Source organism: Pelophylax lessonae, assembly GCF_965119305.1.
Source record: "Pelophylax lessonae genome assembly, chromosome: 10".
Classification (NCBI taxonomy): Eukaryota; Metazoa; Chordata; class Amphibia; order Anura; family Ranidae; genus Pelophylax; species Pelophylax lessonae.
This window is the reverse complement of record NC_138777.1, coordinates 232,930,437-232,946,943: the sequence shown is the minus strand read 5'-3', so window position 1 is coordinate 232,946,943 and position 16,507 is coordinate 232,930,437. Positions and strand designations below refer to the sequence as shown.

General features: G+C 45.3%; 1 protein-coding gene across 2 annotated transcripts in view; it reads right to left on the bottom strand.

Moving 5' to 3' along the window:
• Nucleotides 1-2,729: 2,729 nt before the first annotated feature.
• Nucleotides 2,730-16,507, bottom strand: part of KARS1 (lysyl-tRNA synthetase 1) — a 45,471-nt gene continuing 31,693 nt past the window's right edge. For both annotated transcript variants that reach the window (XM_082271105.1, XM_082271106.1), the window contains 7 exons: nt 12,589-12,751; nt 9,220-9,393; nt 7,229-7,314; nt 5,156-5,241; nt 4,918-5,044; nt 3,014-3,157; nt 2,730-2,925 (listed from right to left, as the gene is read on the bottom strand). In XM_082271105.1, the coding sequence (XP_082127231.1) occupies nt 2,842-2,925; nt 3,014-3,157; nt 4,918-5,044; nt 5,156-5,241; nt 7,229-7,314; nt 9,220-9,393; nt 12,589-12,751 (864 nt within the window). In that variant the 3' untranslated portion in view covers nt 2,730-2,841. The remainder of the gene's footprint in view (nt 2,926-3,013; nt 3,158-4,917; nt 5,045-5,155; nt 5,242-7,228; nt 7,315-9,219; nt 9,394-12,588; nt 12,752-16,507) is intronic.

Here is a 16,507-nt window from a genome sequence, read left to right as displayed (position 1 = left end):
GGGAAAGCGGCTCTCCATGGGGAGCACCCAATAAAGGAGGAGGAGCCAGGAGCACCACCAGGGCATCCAAGATGAGGAGGATGCGGGCTGCTCTGTGCAAAACCCTCCCACATGTTTGTTATTTTGAGAAAAATAACTTTTACAATCCCTTTAAGTCTGGGCTCTGACTAGGCTATGCAAGGACATTCACTTTTTTCCCCTCCAACCAATTTTTGCTGTGTGCTTTGGCTCATTGTCATGTTTGAAGGTAAATCTTTTTCCCATTAACAACCTTCTGCCAGCAGAGGGCAGCAGATTTTCTTCAAGAACCTGATGGCATTTTGCCCCATTCATTTTTCCTTCTATCCTGACAAGTGCTCCAGTCCCTACTGTAGAGAAACCCCCCCCATTACAGGATATTACCACCCCCACAACAGTTGGGAGTGGTCACTGCAGGGGGGTATTGACCAGTGGGACCGCCCCCATGGGTGTGTATATGCAAATGCCTTTGTTCTTTTGACTAAGTCTTTATGCCTAGCTACTCCTGCGGAGCGGAAGTCAATACCCAATAGTGATGACTTAGAGGAGGCGGCGACTGTCGGAGGACGTAAGAGAAATTACCACTTACATGCTTTACTGTAGGAATGGTGTTATTTGGATGGATTTCTGCCAGACATATTTGGTGTTGAGGCCAAATAATTAAATTTTAGTCTCATCTGACCAGAACACCATTTTTCATGCGGCCTCAGAATCTTCAAGGTGCGTTTTGGCAAAGCTCAGTGGTGACTACATGTGGCCTTTCTTGAGTGGCTTTTTTTCTTGCACTGCTCCCATACAAGCCTCTTTTGTGGAGAATTTGTGATATTGTTGTCACATGCACACAATGACCACTCGGACTCCTCTCTGACCAGTTTCCTCCTGGCTCTTTCATACAGTTTGGAGCGATGTCCTGATCCAGGGGGGGTCTCTGTGTTGTACCAAATACCTTCCACTTCCTAATAATAGACTTCACTGTGCTTCTAGACATTGCTAAAGCCTTTGTATTCATCTCCTGACTTGTGTCTGTCTACAACTTTATCCGGGAGATCCCGGTGACAGCGCCTTGCCACACATAATTGATTGTTTGCTTCAGTTGCACTACCAGGGACTGAAATGCTCCAGGAAAGCTCTTTTCATGCTGAGCTATTTAAAATGACAACGAATTACAATAATTTTGTTGGGCAAAATATATTTAACACTGAGGATGCCTGTCCATTTTGGAATTAATTTGTATCTATATTTTCTCACTATTGTGGAATGTTTTTATTTTAAAAGGAATTGTAATAAAAATAGTTTTTAGACAATTTTAGTCTGTTGTAAGATTATGGTGTCCATCTTCTTATATAATCCCTTACTAATGTATTTAGGACGAGGCACAGATTTATATATTAGTGTCCACAGCGCCACTCTGTGGTGACACTCAAATATTATATTGAACTTGATGATGAATTTTTTCATGCTTCCAGGGTGATTAGCTGCTCTGATATGAATTGGGAAAGACACTGCCTGTGTGTAGCTGTCAGAGAACACCTTGTAGCTCTCTATAAGGGCATTCCAACCAGTGCAGGAACAAGGTCATTAAGCGCCCAGGGCAAAGATGCCAAACTACGCACCCCCCCCCCCTTCCCTTAGGGTCAAGGCGCCCCCATACCTGCAATAAACCATTGCGCCCAGGGCAGCCGCCCCCTGATTCCAAACTGCGCCCCTCCCCCTTCCCTTAGAGTTAGGGTCAAGGCGCCCCCATCCCTGCAATAAACCATTGCGCCCAGGGCGGCTGCCCCCTCCTGCCCACCCCTTGTGCCAGGCCCTGATTCCAACTGGACATAAGAATGGCAGTTGAGCAAGACAGCCATTTAACCCTTTCGCTGCCAGGTCCGTATGGCTGCAGCCTCCAGGATTGTGTGTAAAATGGACCAGGTGGTAAAATATTCAGGTGGCTAAAGCTGCTTCCCGATTGCTTCCACACACCCCAGGTACCGGCGAGCCCCCCTTTGTAGTTTTTTCCGGGCCCTGCTTGCCCATCTGCAGGCCTGGAACCAACATGACGGGTGCAGGGGAGGGAGATGACACAGGTCCGCTCTCCTCCCCATTCTTGCTGTTACCCGGAAAGCGACGTGTATGACATCACTTCCGGGTCTGCCTCTCCGTGTCCCCGGCCAGCATAGCCGGGAAAGGATGTATTGCAGTGTGATCAGAGCTACTGTTAGAAATCAAGGGGCCCCGTACAGCCTTCCTGGCAGGTGATATCATTTGCTGCTCAGTGATTGCAGTACTCTTGTTTGCATCTCCCCAAGGTAATACTGAAAATCTGGCCTGTTAGTGGGTTCTGAGGACTGGAGTTGGGAACCACTTCTTTAGTGTGTTTTTTACTGAAAATTTTCTTTCCTAGAGCAGTGTTTCTCAACTCCGGTCCTTAGGACACACTAACAGGCCAGATTTTAAGTATTACCTTGGGGAGATTCAGACTAGTATACTGCAATCACTGAGCAGCAAATGATATCACCTGTGATGTATTTCAGTTTTCTTGCAAACCTGGCCTGTTGGTGGGCCCTGAGGACCGGAGTTGAGAAACACTGATGCGGTTGCGATAATCTCAAGGGACATAAAAAAATAGGAACTAACACGATTTTATTCTCTAGGGAAGGGATTCCCAAACTACGGCCCCCCCGTTGTTCAAGAACTACAATAAAATAAAAAAAAAATCTAAACAGTAATTTTTTATAATTTATTTTCAGTATAAAGCAGAACGAGCTGCATGTAGGTGCAGACAGCGCCCCAAACAAAATCACATTAAACACTCTAAAATCAGACAGGTCAGCGAGGTTAGACGGACGTTCCGGAGCTCTGGCCGGGCCCAGACTCTTTTTTATTGTCTTCTGGTTTCATGGCGGGGAACAGCAGCACCTCCTGGAAGAGTAAACAGACGGGTATTAGATATCTGGGAGAAGAAGAAGCCCCCCACAATGGCCGAGTGTCCTTACAAACTCCGACATACCTTGATGTTGTTTGAGTCAGTTAAAAACATGGTAAGGCGGTCAATGCCCATTCCCCAACCTGCTGTAGGGGGCAGGCCATACTCCAGGGAGGTGCAGAAGGTTTCATCGATGAACATGGCCTCGTCATCACCCGCTGCTTTAGCCTGGGAAAGCACATGAAAAAAAGTTTATATCAGATTTGTAAAGGATTAATCTACATACTGGCCTAGGAACACACCGGGATATCTCTGTATGAGCGGGAGTCCTGTGCTGGCATGTACCCCCTATACCCGTATGAGCCGGAGTCCCATGCTGGCATGTACCCCCCTATACCCGTATGAGCTGGAGTCCTGTGCTGGCATGTACCCCCCTATACCCATATAAAACTGAGCCCTGTGCTGGCATGTACCCCCTATACCTGTATGAGCCGGAATCCTGTGCTGGCATGTACCCCCTATACCCGTATGAGCTGGAGCCCTATGCTGACATGTACCCCCTATACCCGTATGAGCCGGAGTCCTGTGCTGGCATGTACCCCCTATACCCGTATGAGCTGGAGCCCTATGCTGGCATGTACCCCCTATACCCGTATGAGCTGGAGTCCTGTGCTGGCATGTACCCCCTATACCCGTATGAGCTGGAGTCCTGTGCTGGCATGTACCCCCTATACCCCAACCCTACAGGACAAACACATGAAGGACACCGACACCTCCAAATGTCAGCCAGCCATTTTATGTGACATTGGCTGTCAATGTATTATTTTTATTAAATGAACAAAAAGGTAAATATGCTTTCACCCTACATTCACTATATCTGATCTCCCCAGGACTCTGCATTCACTATATCTGATCTCCCCAGGACCCTGCAGTCACTATATCTGATCTCCCCAGCACTCTGCATTCACTATATCCGATCTCCCCAGGACTCTGCAGTCACTATATCTGATCTCCTCAGGACCCTGCATTCATTATATCGGATCTCCCCAGCACTCTGCATTCACTATATCTGGTCTCCCCAGGACTCTGCATTCACTATATCTGGTCTCCCCAGGACTCTGCATTCACTATATCTGGTCTCCCCAGGACTCTGCATTCACTATATCTGGTCTCCCCAGGACTCTGCATTCACTATATCTGGTCTCCCCAGGACTCTGCATTCACTATATCTGGTCTCCCCAGGACTCTGCATTCACTATATCTGGTCTCCCTAGGACTCTGCATTCACTATATCTGGTCTCCCCAGGACTCTGCATTCACTATATCTGGTCTCCCCAGGACTCTGCATTCACTATATCTGGTCTCCCCAGGACCCTGCAGTCACTATATCTGGTCTCCCCAGGACCCTGCAGTCACTATATCTGATCTCCCCAGCACTCTGCATTCACTATATCTGATCCCCCCAGGACTCTGCATTCACTATATCTGATCCCCCCAGGAGTCTGCATTCACTATATCTGATCTCCCCAGGATTCTGCAGTCACTATATCTGGTCTCCCCAGGACCCTGCAGTCACTATATCTGGTCTCCCCAGGACTCTGCAGTCACTATATCTGGTCTCCCCAGGACTCTGCATTCACTATATCTGGTCTCCCCAGGACTCTGCATTCACTATATCTGGTCTCCCCAGGATTCTGCAGTCACTATATCTGATCTCCCCAGGACTCTGCATTCACTATATCTGGTCTCCCCAGGACTCTGCATTCACTATATCTGATCTCCCCAGGACTCTGCAGTCACTATATCTGATCTCCCCAGGACTCTGCATTCACTATATCTGATCTCCCCAGGACTCTGCATTCACTATATCTGGTCTCCCCAGGACTCTGCATTCACTATATCTGGTCTCCCCAGGATTCTGCATTCATTCTGGAAATCTGTTAGCCAATACATTAGGGATTTTTCCTGTGCGATTCAATCCCAATTACCTTGGCTTGATCTTCAAACAGCTCCCTCTGTCGGATCGGGTCATTCATCTCAGTGTAGGCATTGCAAATCTCTTTCTTCATGATAAAAAGCTCAAATCTTTCCGTCAGTCCCTTTTCTGACCGGTGCCTGACACAGAAACAAGAACAAGGTCACATCTATGTCACCAACATGAAAACAAAAAAGCAAGGAAATAAAGATGAACAAAAAGCTTAAGAAGGGATCAGGTCAGAATCCTACCATTTGGCAAGAGGGCTCATGATTTGAGGATGGTCAATAATAAAAGTTGGATTAATACATGTCACTTCCAGGAATTCACCAACCAACTGAAAAACAGAAATGCATAAAGTTTAGTGCTTAAAGTGATATTAAAAGTTTCATTAAAAAAAAAAAAAAAAACTTTATACTTACCTGCTCTATGTAATGGTTTTGCACAGAGCAGCATTAATCCTCCTTTTCTCTGGTCCCCCCCGCCGGCGCTCCTGGCTATGCCCCCAGAACAAGCAGATTTCAATGGGGTTACCCAATCAGGCTCGCTTCCAAGCTGGGACTGCGTGTCCATTCACAAACATAGCTGCCGATTGGCCCTGCCCCCTCTCTCCTGAGTGGCTCAGTGGCCGTGACGGTCTCAGCCAATGAGGAAGCAGAGTCCCCGGAGAGCCAAGGCTCTCGTGCACATCGCTGGATCGAGATGGGGTTCCGGTAAGTATTAGGGGGGTCTTTGGGGGGGGGGTGCTTTTTTTGCCATGGGCTCCCACTGCTGTCAATCACAGCCAGTGAGCCAATCTGAAGACAGAGAGGCAGGGCCAGGCCATGATCTATGTGTCCATTCTAGAGCGTGCCTGCTTAGGTGCCCCCAGAGCGAGCTGCTTGCTGTGGGTGCACCCAGCAGGTCGGAGGAACCAGAGCGCCGGAATGGGACCCGAGACGAGGAGGATCTGGGCAGCTCTGGGCAAAATCAACTGCACAGAGGAGGTAAGTATAACACGTTTATTTAAAAACAAAAAAACACAAAACAAGGCTTTAATATTGCTTGAACCATTGCACCAGCTCCATGGGCACTGACAGCTCATCACTCACAGAGGTAGGTACAACTTAGACTGGGGGAATGGGGAGGGTGTACAGTGTTATTTCACCTTTTCATTTTTCTGAAAAGGTTAACTAACCCTTTAGTAAGGTTAGCAGCCTTCTGAGCCCTGTAAAAGTGATCAGGCGGCTGTAGAGCAGCACAAATCACTACTACCTGAAAATGGATCACCAAATTTGGTACTAGGATCAAGGGTGCAGCTATAATACTGGAATAGCCACTTGACCCTGAGGCTATATTATATAAAAACGTCTCGAGGACCGCAAAGTTAAAGCAGAGTTCCAACAAAAAGTGTAACCTCCGCTGCCACATTTGGCACCTTTCAGGGATGAGGGGGAATGGGTACCTGTTTTGAACAGGTACCCGTCCCCACTTCTGGGAGACAGCGCTGCGGTGCCGTCCCTCAGAAGTTCTGTCCTCATTCTACTTCCCCCGCTGCTGTGCCAATTAGAATGTGTAGGGAACTTTGCACATGCAAAATAGGGAACCGTCTGTGAAGCCGAAAGGCTTCATTGCCGATTTCCCTTAGAATGAATGGTGGCGGCATCCGCACCCAGCAGCTGATCTGAAAATCGGCTGGGGTGCCAACATCGCAGGCTCCCTGGACAGGTAAGTGTCTATATATTAAACGTCAGCAGCTACAGGATTTATAGCTGCTGACTATTTTATTTAATGCTTTAATGCTGGCCATACACTATACGAAAAATCGTTCAAACTAATTTTCGAAAAACGAACACTCGGCCGTGAGAGCAAACAATCGTGCCATCATGTAATAACCGATAAATTATAAATCGTTCAGTGGAAATAAATGAATCAGTTTTTTGTTTGTTTTGTCACATATACGGAGTGCAAACAGTTTGCACAAGAAACACATTAACCTTTCAATTTTAGTTCATTCGGCAGAAAATTTCCAAACTTGTCCTTCGTTTGTTAGGCTCAAAAATGTCACAACCAATTACCGATTTGTGCCCATTAACTGGCCGAAAAACGAAAGAACTGTCCAAATGACCGAATTTCGGCCGATTTTTTGTAAAGTGTAGGGCCAGCATAAGCCTACTTATCCAGGAGGGTTACTTCTGGACCCTTTTCAGGTCAGAATTCAAAGATCCTCAACAGCCAAAAACACTTCTGTACTGGGTAAACTCCTTTGAGCCATTAGATGGGAGTTGTAGTCTTTGACAATACTCCAATCTGACCAGTGTAAACTGGTATTGTAAGGACCCTACCTTGTCCAGTAGCCTTGCAGTGGTCCTTGGAGGTGGGCATTCAACCTCCTTCTCGGCACAGATGTCATCTAGCAGCTTGCGGGTCTCTGGAAGAACAAACAATAACCGATCGATAAATAAGTCCGATGAAGGAAAAAAGGACAGTGAGCTGAAAAGCAGCTTCATGTTGCAAAAAGCTGCACAGTTAACTATCATAATGTTAAAAGTTCCACCATGACATGTCTATGGACATTAAAATATCAAAGAGCAAATGTGATAGGAAGAAAAGCCCTTCATAGTTTGGGAGTCTGCTTGCTGTATTCAACAATGAGACTGTGGACCCCAAGGGCCCTAAAGGTGGAATAATGTCATTAACCACTTGACCTCCAGAAGATTTACACCCCTTCATGACAAGGCCATTTTTAGCTATCATACGGTAATTTTAACTTAAAATTGCGCGATCATACAACGCTGTACCCAAATAAAATTCACCTACAGTCACAGAAGTTGTACAGTGCGCGGTCAGAAACTCGTTAAAGTGCCGTGTCAAGGATACGGACATTCAAATATTATATATTGATAGCAAGAAAAGCCCTTCAAAAGGTTGTGTGTGCGCTTGCTGTACCCAACAATGACACTGCGGACCCCCCCCCCCCCCCCAAGGGCCCTAAAGGTGGAAAAATGTATATCATTATTACATTTTTTGATGATTTCTAACTTGAGCTTTCTCTTGGCAAATGAGCTAGCTAGGGTCTTCAAAACTTTTTTTGAAGTGCCATATGATGACACTTTATCCATGTCTCCATGGAGCAGCTTGGAGCTTGGCTCCATGAAGACGTCAGGTGACGAAACTAGTAGGGCGGGGCTAGGACGCTGAGAGTCATACTCCACGCTCGCGGCTTGGAGCCACAGCAGGAGTGTAGGAGTCAGATGTGAGCGATCCCAGTGTCAGGTAGACACTATAATATGTGAGTGCAATATAATTATTTTTAATAAAGAACTTTTAGAAGATTTTTATACGGAATTACACTATATAGGTATCCTTCCTTTTCTTATTTATTACCCTTACCTTGCTATCCTTCCTTTTCTTATTTATTACCCTTACCTTGCAACATCTTGAGATGTGATTGCTGGTTTATATTCTGACCAGCTCCCCATCTGGGGAGTCAGATTTGGGGGAAACGGTGGAGCACATTTGGTGTGATTTTTTCACGAGTGGTCACTGAGGATATTTTAGCGTTTGAACTTATCAGATCACTTTTTGGCACCTTTTTCACTTGAGACTTTCTGGATGGACTTATTTATCTATTGAATATTTATTTAGTCTGTTTTTGTTATCACTGGTTTGAATTGTTTATGTATTTGATTGTAATATTTTTTTAGTTTTTCACAAAGTTTTTCTGCACTTGCACTTTTTGGGTAACAGTCTCCTACCCTACCCTTCAGAGGTTTACAATATTCAGGCATTTGCACACATTTTACTATCAAATTATTGGCATTTTTGCACATTATATTTAGCATTGGTGTATATATATATATATATATATATATATATATATATATATGATCAAACAAAATATGTTTTATACACGGTGCATATATTGATTTTTTTTCATATCTTTATTTATTTTACACAGTAGCATCTATTTAACTTATTTAATCATATTTCATTTGCACATTAGCACTTTTTTTACATTTAGCCATTTTGGGAGTTTTACAAACTTGCGCGGATTACCCTCTCTCTCTCTTGATATGTAGGACACCTGCAGCAGATTAGCAGCATTTGGTTACTCAAACCTCTGATTATCTTAGCGCCTGCTCTTTTTTTTTTTTTTCTTTACACACAGTGACATGCTTTGACATCCAGTGCCTAAAAATGCAGATCACACCGTACATCACATCAGCATTGTGTGTGAATGGGGCAAATTGAGATATTTTTTTTTTTTTTTGTGCAGATAAATAAAAGTTATTGCATACAGTGTAAACCTAAAATCATTTACAACTGCCTTTACCTTCTGTATCAAACTGGTCTGTTGAAGGGAGTTTCTTTCCCAGGACTTTCTCCAGCTCGTGCACCATGCTGATCCTTCTGAATGGTGGAGTGAAGTCTATTTCCTGGCCTGGTCCTTCAGGTCCTTCCGGGTGATATACGATTTTGTAACCACCATGTATGTGCTTAACCATCCCTGCAAGAGAAATACAATAGGATTATTTCCTCTAAATCAGGGGTGTCCAACCCACAGCCCCAGAGAGTCTAGCATGCAGTCTGGGCCCATCTGTGGGGACGCCAAGGATGGCGTGCAAGCACAGCAGTCACAGCGGTCGACACAGACAAGCCCAGCCCGTGCAAGTCTGTAGAGATCCTGGGGATGCCACGAAAACACAGCAGATTACATTGACAAGCCAGGCAAATGCATGTCTGAAGGGATGCCAGGGCTTCCATGTTTGCAATAGCAACTGGAGAAAGTGCAGAGAAGGGCAACCAAAACTGATAAGAGGCATGGAGGAGCTCAGCTATAAGGAGAGATTAGAGGAACTGAATTTATGCTTTCTTGAGAAGAGGAGTTTAAGGGGGGGATATGATCACCATGTATAAATACACTGCTCAAAAAAATTAAAGGAACACTTTTTAATCAGAGTATAGCATCAAGTCAATTAAACTCCTGAGATGTTGATCTGGTCAGTTAAGTAGCAGAGGGGGTTGTTAATCAGTTTTAGCTGCTTTGGTGTTAATGAAATTAACATGGAGGAGACAGGCAGTTACTCTAGGAGAGCTGGACAGGGCCGTAGAAGGTCCTTAACCCATCAGCAGGACCGGTATCTGCTCCTTTGTGTAAGGAGGAACAGGATGAGCACTGCCAGAGCCCTACAAAATGACCTCCAGCAGGACACTGATGTGAATGTCTCTGACCAAACAATCAGAAACAGACTCCATGAGGGTGGTCCGAGGACCCGACGTCCTCTAATAGGCCCTGTGCTCACTGCCCGGCATCGTTGAGCTCGACTGGCATTTGCCATTGAACACCAGAATTGGCAGGTCCACCACTGCCCCCTGTGCTTTTCACAGATGAGAGCAGAGTTCACCCTGAGCACATGTGACAGACGTGAAAGGGTCTGGAGAAGCTGTGGAGAACGTTATACTGCCTGTAACATCGTTCAGCATGGCTGGTTTGGTGGTGGGTCAGTGATGGTCTGGGGAGGCAAATCCATGGAGGGATGCACAGATCTCTACAGGATAGACAATGGCACCCTGACTGCCATTGGGTATTGGGATGAAATCCTTGGACCCATTGTCAGACCCTACGCTGGGACAGTGGGTCCTGGGTTCCTCCTGGTGCACGACAATGCCTGGCCTCATGTGGCGAGAGAATGCAGCCAGTTCCTGGAGGATGAAGGAATTGATACCATTAAATGGCCCCCACACTCGCCTGACCTAAATCCAATAGAACACCTCTGGGACATTTTGTTTCGGTCCATCCGACACCGCCAGGTTGCTCCTCAGTCTGTTCAGGAGCTCAGTGATGCCCTGGTCCAGATCTGGGAGGAAATACCCCAGGCCACCATCTGTCGTCTCATTAGGAGGATGCCCCGATGTTGTCAGGCATGCATATAGCTCCAACAGTATGCACAGCGCTTTACAATGTGAGGGAAGACAATACAGTTACAATACAATTCAATACAGGAGGAATTAGAGGGCCCTGCTCATTAGAGCTTACAATCTGAGGGGGATGAGCTGATGGAGAAAATGGAGGTATAGTGGTTAGGTGTGGGTAGGGTAGGCTTCACTGAAGAGGAGGGTTTTCAGGGATCATCTAAAAGCTAATAGAGTATATCGGACAGATAAGGGTAAGGAGTTCCATAGGATTGGAGAGGCTCTGGTCAAGTCCTGGAGGCGAGCATGAGAGGAGGTGACGAGGTAGTTAGAGAGCAGGAGGATTTGAGAGGAACGAAGAGAGCGATTAGGTTGGTATTTTGAGACTAGGCTAGTGATGTAACTAGGGGCTAAGTTGTGGATGGCTTTGTAAGATTAGTAGTATTTTGAATTTAATTTGTTGGGTGAGCGAAAGCCACCGGAGGGCTTGACAGAGGAGCAGTGGACACTGAGCGATTGGTAAGGTGGAAGAGTCTGGCAGCAGCGTTTGTGATGGATTGAAGGGGGGATGTAGAGGTAAGTCAACGAGAAGGGAATTGCAGTAGTCAAGGCGCGAGATGACCAGGGAGTGAACTAGGAGCTTTGCATGCAAGCACATGGGGGCCATACACACTACTGAGGACCATTCCGAGTTGCTGCAATGAAATTTCAGCAAAATGGACTCACCTGCTGCATCATTTTTTCACTTTGATTTTTGGGGTGTCTTTGTATTCAGCCCTCTGTAGGGTGATTATTTTCATTTCCATCAAACATTCTGGCATCCTTTCCTTCCTAACACATTACCCAGTCCATACCAGTATAGATCCTAACACATTACCCAGTCCATACCAGTATAGATCCTAACACATTACCCAGTCCATACCAGTATAGATCCTAACACATTACCCAGTCCATACCAGTATAGATCCTAACACATTACCCAGTGCATTCAGTATAGATATCCAGCATGATATTTTTTCCCCATTGAGATCTGATGGGTTTTCAAAGTGTTCCTTTAATTTCTTTTGAGCAGTGTACTTTAGAGGGGGTATGATCGCCATGCATAAATACAGAAGGGGGGGGGGGGGACATGATCACCATGCATAAATACATAAAAGTGTTCCATAAAGTGAACTTGGTGTTGAGTTATTCACTTTAAGGTCATCACAGAGGACAAGGGGGCACTCTTTACGTCGGAAGGAAAAAAGATTTAATCTCCAAATACGGAAAGGTTTCTTCGTAGTAGGAGCTGTGAAAATGTGCAATAGATACCCTCCAGAGCTCCTTCTGTCCAGCTCAGTAGATTGCAAAATAAAAATAAATAAATAAAAAAAGGACAGGATTCTTTCCTAAATGTACATAACAGGGTACTAACATTTATAGGTAATGTTAAGAGAATATCCAATTGCCTCTTGAGGGATCACGAAGGACTTTTTTTTTTCCCCTGCTGGAGCAAATTGGATCTTGTTTTGCTGGGGTTTTTTGCCTTCCTCTGGATAAACTGTGGGTATAGGATTGTGTATATGCATATATATATATATATATATATACACACACGTGTATATGCATATATATATATATATACACACATATATATATATATATATATATATATATATATTTTTTTTTTTTTTTTCCCTTTTATTGGTTGAACTAGATGTAACTTGTGTTTTTTTTTTTTTTTTTTTTCAAACAGACTAACCATGTAACAATGAAAAAAAGGTGTAAATAAACCAAGGTGAAGTCTTACCTGACAGCAGCTTTTCAGTGATTTCCATGAGGTCGTGATAATCTGCGTAGGCCATGTAAAATTCACAGGTTGTAAATTCAGGGTTGTGGGTCAAGTCAATTCCTTCATTCCTGAACTGTCTGCCCACTTCATATACACGGTCAATGCCTCCAACCACCAGCATCTGTAAGACAAATTCATCCATCATAATCTGGCGGCCTGTCCTACAATAGCATTGGTAAAATTAGACCACCTTTAGTAAAATCACCAAGGAAAAAATTGCCGAACTGGATTCATCATTATTTGTCCTTTGGTTTCCAGTTATGTCGTCTCAACAGAAATGGACCAACAAAAAATGAGGCAGGGAGTGACAGACAAGGAGACACCTGCCCATAGTCATTGGTAATGGGACCCGGAGACACCTGCCCATAGTCATTGGTAATGGGACCCGGAGACACCTGCCCATAGTCAATGGTAATGGGACCCAGGCTCTCCGTACTGAACCACATAATGGACGGAAGCTGTACCTTCCTGGTTAACACCTTCCTTCCCTCTTGCTTGGCCAGGTCACACAGAGATGTAACCAGGAAAGTCTCTATGTGCAATAATAAGCAGTTCTGACGTTGAAACGCATGTTAAATTCTAGAGTTACCCCAAAACAAGCCTGATCCTCGACTAAGCATCACACTGGGCTGTCAGATCATACTGGGATGAAATCATTTGAATCAAGTGGAAAACACGAAACTGGCCACAGCGCAGGAATCAATAAAAGCATAACTCCATTTATTAACCACCCATATTGTATAATGATGGGGGCAGGGTGGTTCTCTCATTCAGGGATGACGTTTTCCCAGTCTTGCAGCGCATTCGATCGGTGGTCAGCTGTGCCCCTGGGAGACGGCACATCCCGATCTCGGTATAGAGCCGATGACGAGGCTCTTTACCCATGTGATCAGCTGTGTGCTATCACAGCTGATCACATGTAAACAAGGAAATTACGGTTATCGGCTTTCCTCTCCTCACACTGACAGAGTGTGGGGAGAGGCAAACAACTGCATTTCTTCAAAGGGGAGTTCTGCATAGATAATCATTGCCCTGATCATCAGCGCAGCCCCATCAGTGCCCATCAGTGATGCCAGTCAGTGCCCATCAGTGATGCCAGTTAGTGCCCATCAGTGAAGGAAAAAAGCGACTTCTTTACAAAATTTTCTAACAAACTAGAAAAAAACATTTTTTGTTACAAATTTTCTGACTTTCATTTTTTTCTTTTTTTAGCAAAAAATAAAAAAACCCAGCAGTGATTAAATAGCACCTAAATAAAATAAAAAAAAATACCACCAAAAGAAGCTCTATCTGTCTCAAAAAAAAAATTATAAATATTTAATTTGGGTACAGTGTAGCATGACCGCGCAATTGTCATTCAAAGTGCGACAGCGCTGAAAGCTAAAAATTGGCCTGGGCAGGAAGGAGGTGAAAGTGTCCAGTATTGAAGCCGTTAAAGACAATAAATCCATTCTTACAATGTAGTAAAATACATGCTGGCTTGGACATAGAGGGAAGCAGCTTGCTCTGGGGGCACTTGTACATGCTCGCTCCCAGGATGCCAATGGGAGGCACAGAGCACAGATCAACCATGCCACCACTCCCTCCTCACTGGTTGCGACTGACAGCAGTGGAGGCCAATGGCTACCGCTGTTGTATCTCAGCCAACGAGGAGGGAAAGTCCCTGGAGAGCCAAGGCTCTTGTGCACATTGCAGCACATCGAAGTGCTTCCTGATGACGTTGAACGATGAAACATACATTGAGGCGTAGTATTACGGTCACCTCACTTCCGGGTCCCTGGCTTCCAATTCTTGCTGTGGAAGGCACGCCGGCCCTTAAGCGCTAGCCGGGCGGTGGTGGCTTCCAACTACTTCTATGTGCCGAGGGATAGGCACTTTTAAATGTAAGCAGCCATCTATTGTTTCACCATATAGTGAAAATCTATTCCAACTAGCCGCGCATTACATCCAAACACTATGCGAGTGAATAAATAAATCAATAAATTCAAAATCACTGCAACATAACAATAAATGGGGATTGATAGATCGTGCAGAAAAATAAACAGTGCCAGCAAACAGTCCACATTCAATCCACTGTGATCCAAAAAAATAATAGTGATAATTGATAATAGTTGGTGATCAGATGATAAGAGTCCCGTGCTGAATAATGGGTCACTGCAAAGAATATGCTCTACAGCCTAGGAAGAAAACAGGTTCCTCTAAAGAGCACAGCGACCATCTGCAAACAGAACAGCCTCGGAGAGAAGTTTGGCTAAAGAGGAGAAGTTGGCCTGAGTGAGCAAACTGAGGTGGATTCCCGTGACTGCAACGTTGATGTAAACTGCGCATTTGGCCCTAACCATGAATATTATGGGGTGAGTTGCCTAGCTGAGGGGTGTGAAATCACGGAGGTGGTGGACTTTGCGGTGACCCAATTATTCAGCACGGGACTCTTAACATCCGATTCATCATCAGTGATTTATTTATTCACTCACATAGTGTTTGGATGTAATGTGCGGCTGGTTGGAATAGATTTTAACTATATGGTATTACTTTAAATTGTTAAGCCGCAGCATATATCGTTTTGGGTGATTATTAATTTATTTGATCACATTTACACTTAATTCTATTTTGTTTCAAGAGCAAGAGCTTATAATTATATTATTTTACATCTATTGTTTTAACCTATATGGTTTTGTGAACGATTTGTGTTCCCCCGAGGGATCCGTGAAGCGCAGCGTGGCAGGATAGGCCAAAGTAAATTTTCTACCCTGCTGGTAAAATACATTACATACAGGTTGGAGCGCCTTGCGTCTCCTGGAGACCTCCTGTGAATAGTCAGCGAACATGAGGATTTTGTGCCCATCAATCTGCAGGGACTTGGGATTGCGATAGGACTTAAGTATGTTCACTCTGTCTGTGTAGTTGAGGTATTTCACAATCACTGGGCGGGGGGGGGGGGGGGGGGTCGCATACCGACGCTCATTAGATGGCGGTCCCATGCGGTGAGCACGCTCAGCGACACAGGGAGTAGCAATTCCCCAGGGCCTGGGGGATACGCAGCACGCAGATGTCCAGTAGAGACTCTGCACCAAAAGATTCCAGCAGGCCTATCATCTGCAAGTTATTTCTCCTGAACCTGTTTTCGAGGTCATCAACTTTCTCTAGCAGATATTGCTGGGTCTGCCTGAATTGCCGGTCCGTGTGGAAAGAGGTCTGAGTCTCTTCCTCAATCTCCGCCACCCTGTTCTCCAGTTCAGTTAAGCGCATGGCATGCTCACCTAAGTCTTTCCTTATTTGAGCGATTTCTGCAGCCATGGCTTTATCTACTGCAGCAGTAATTGTGGGCCACAACAGAGCTGCTACTGCTTGTGCCATCCCCGCATATTGGTCAAATGGGGAGGCAGGGGGTTGATCAGTGAGGGCCACTGTGTGACCCGAGGCAATGTGTGAGGCAGCGAGGCTGTGCTGCCGATTTGCGCCGTCCGCCATATTGGCTGTGGGGGAACCGATCTGTGAACATGTGGCGGATGCAGAGCTGGCCGGTCCATGAATGAGAAATCTGTACATCCGCTGACAGCCTCAGGTATGGAGGAGGTTAAGGGGGTGAGGACTCGCCACAATGAGTTTACAAGCCGTTTTTTTTTTTTTTTATAGGCTGATGTGTCCGGAGCCGCAGGTTCCGGCTCCCTCACATATGGCGCCAGAACCGGAAGTCAACCTATATGGTTTTAATAAATGGTATCATGCTATTTGTTCCCCTCTTTTCTTGCATTTGATGGAGAGGAGGAGAGATGTGAAAAAACTCCTGAGGGGTGCTAGAAGGCATTCGAAGAATGAACTACACAGGCGCTATTTGACCTCTGGTCATGGTCCTCTGGTGAGTGGACATCCAAAC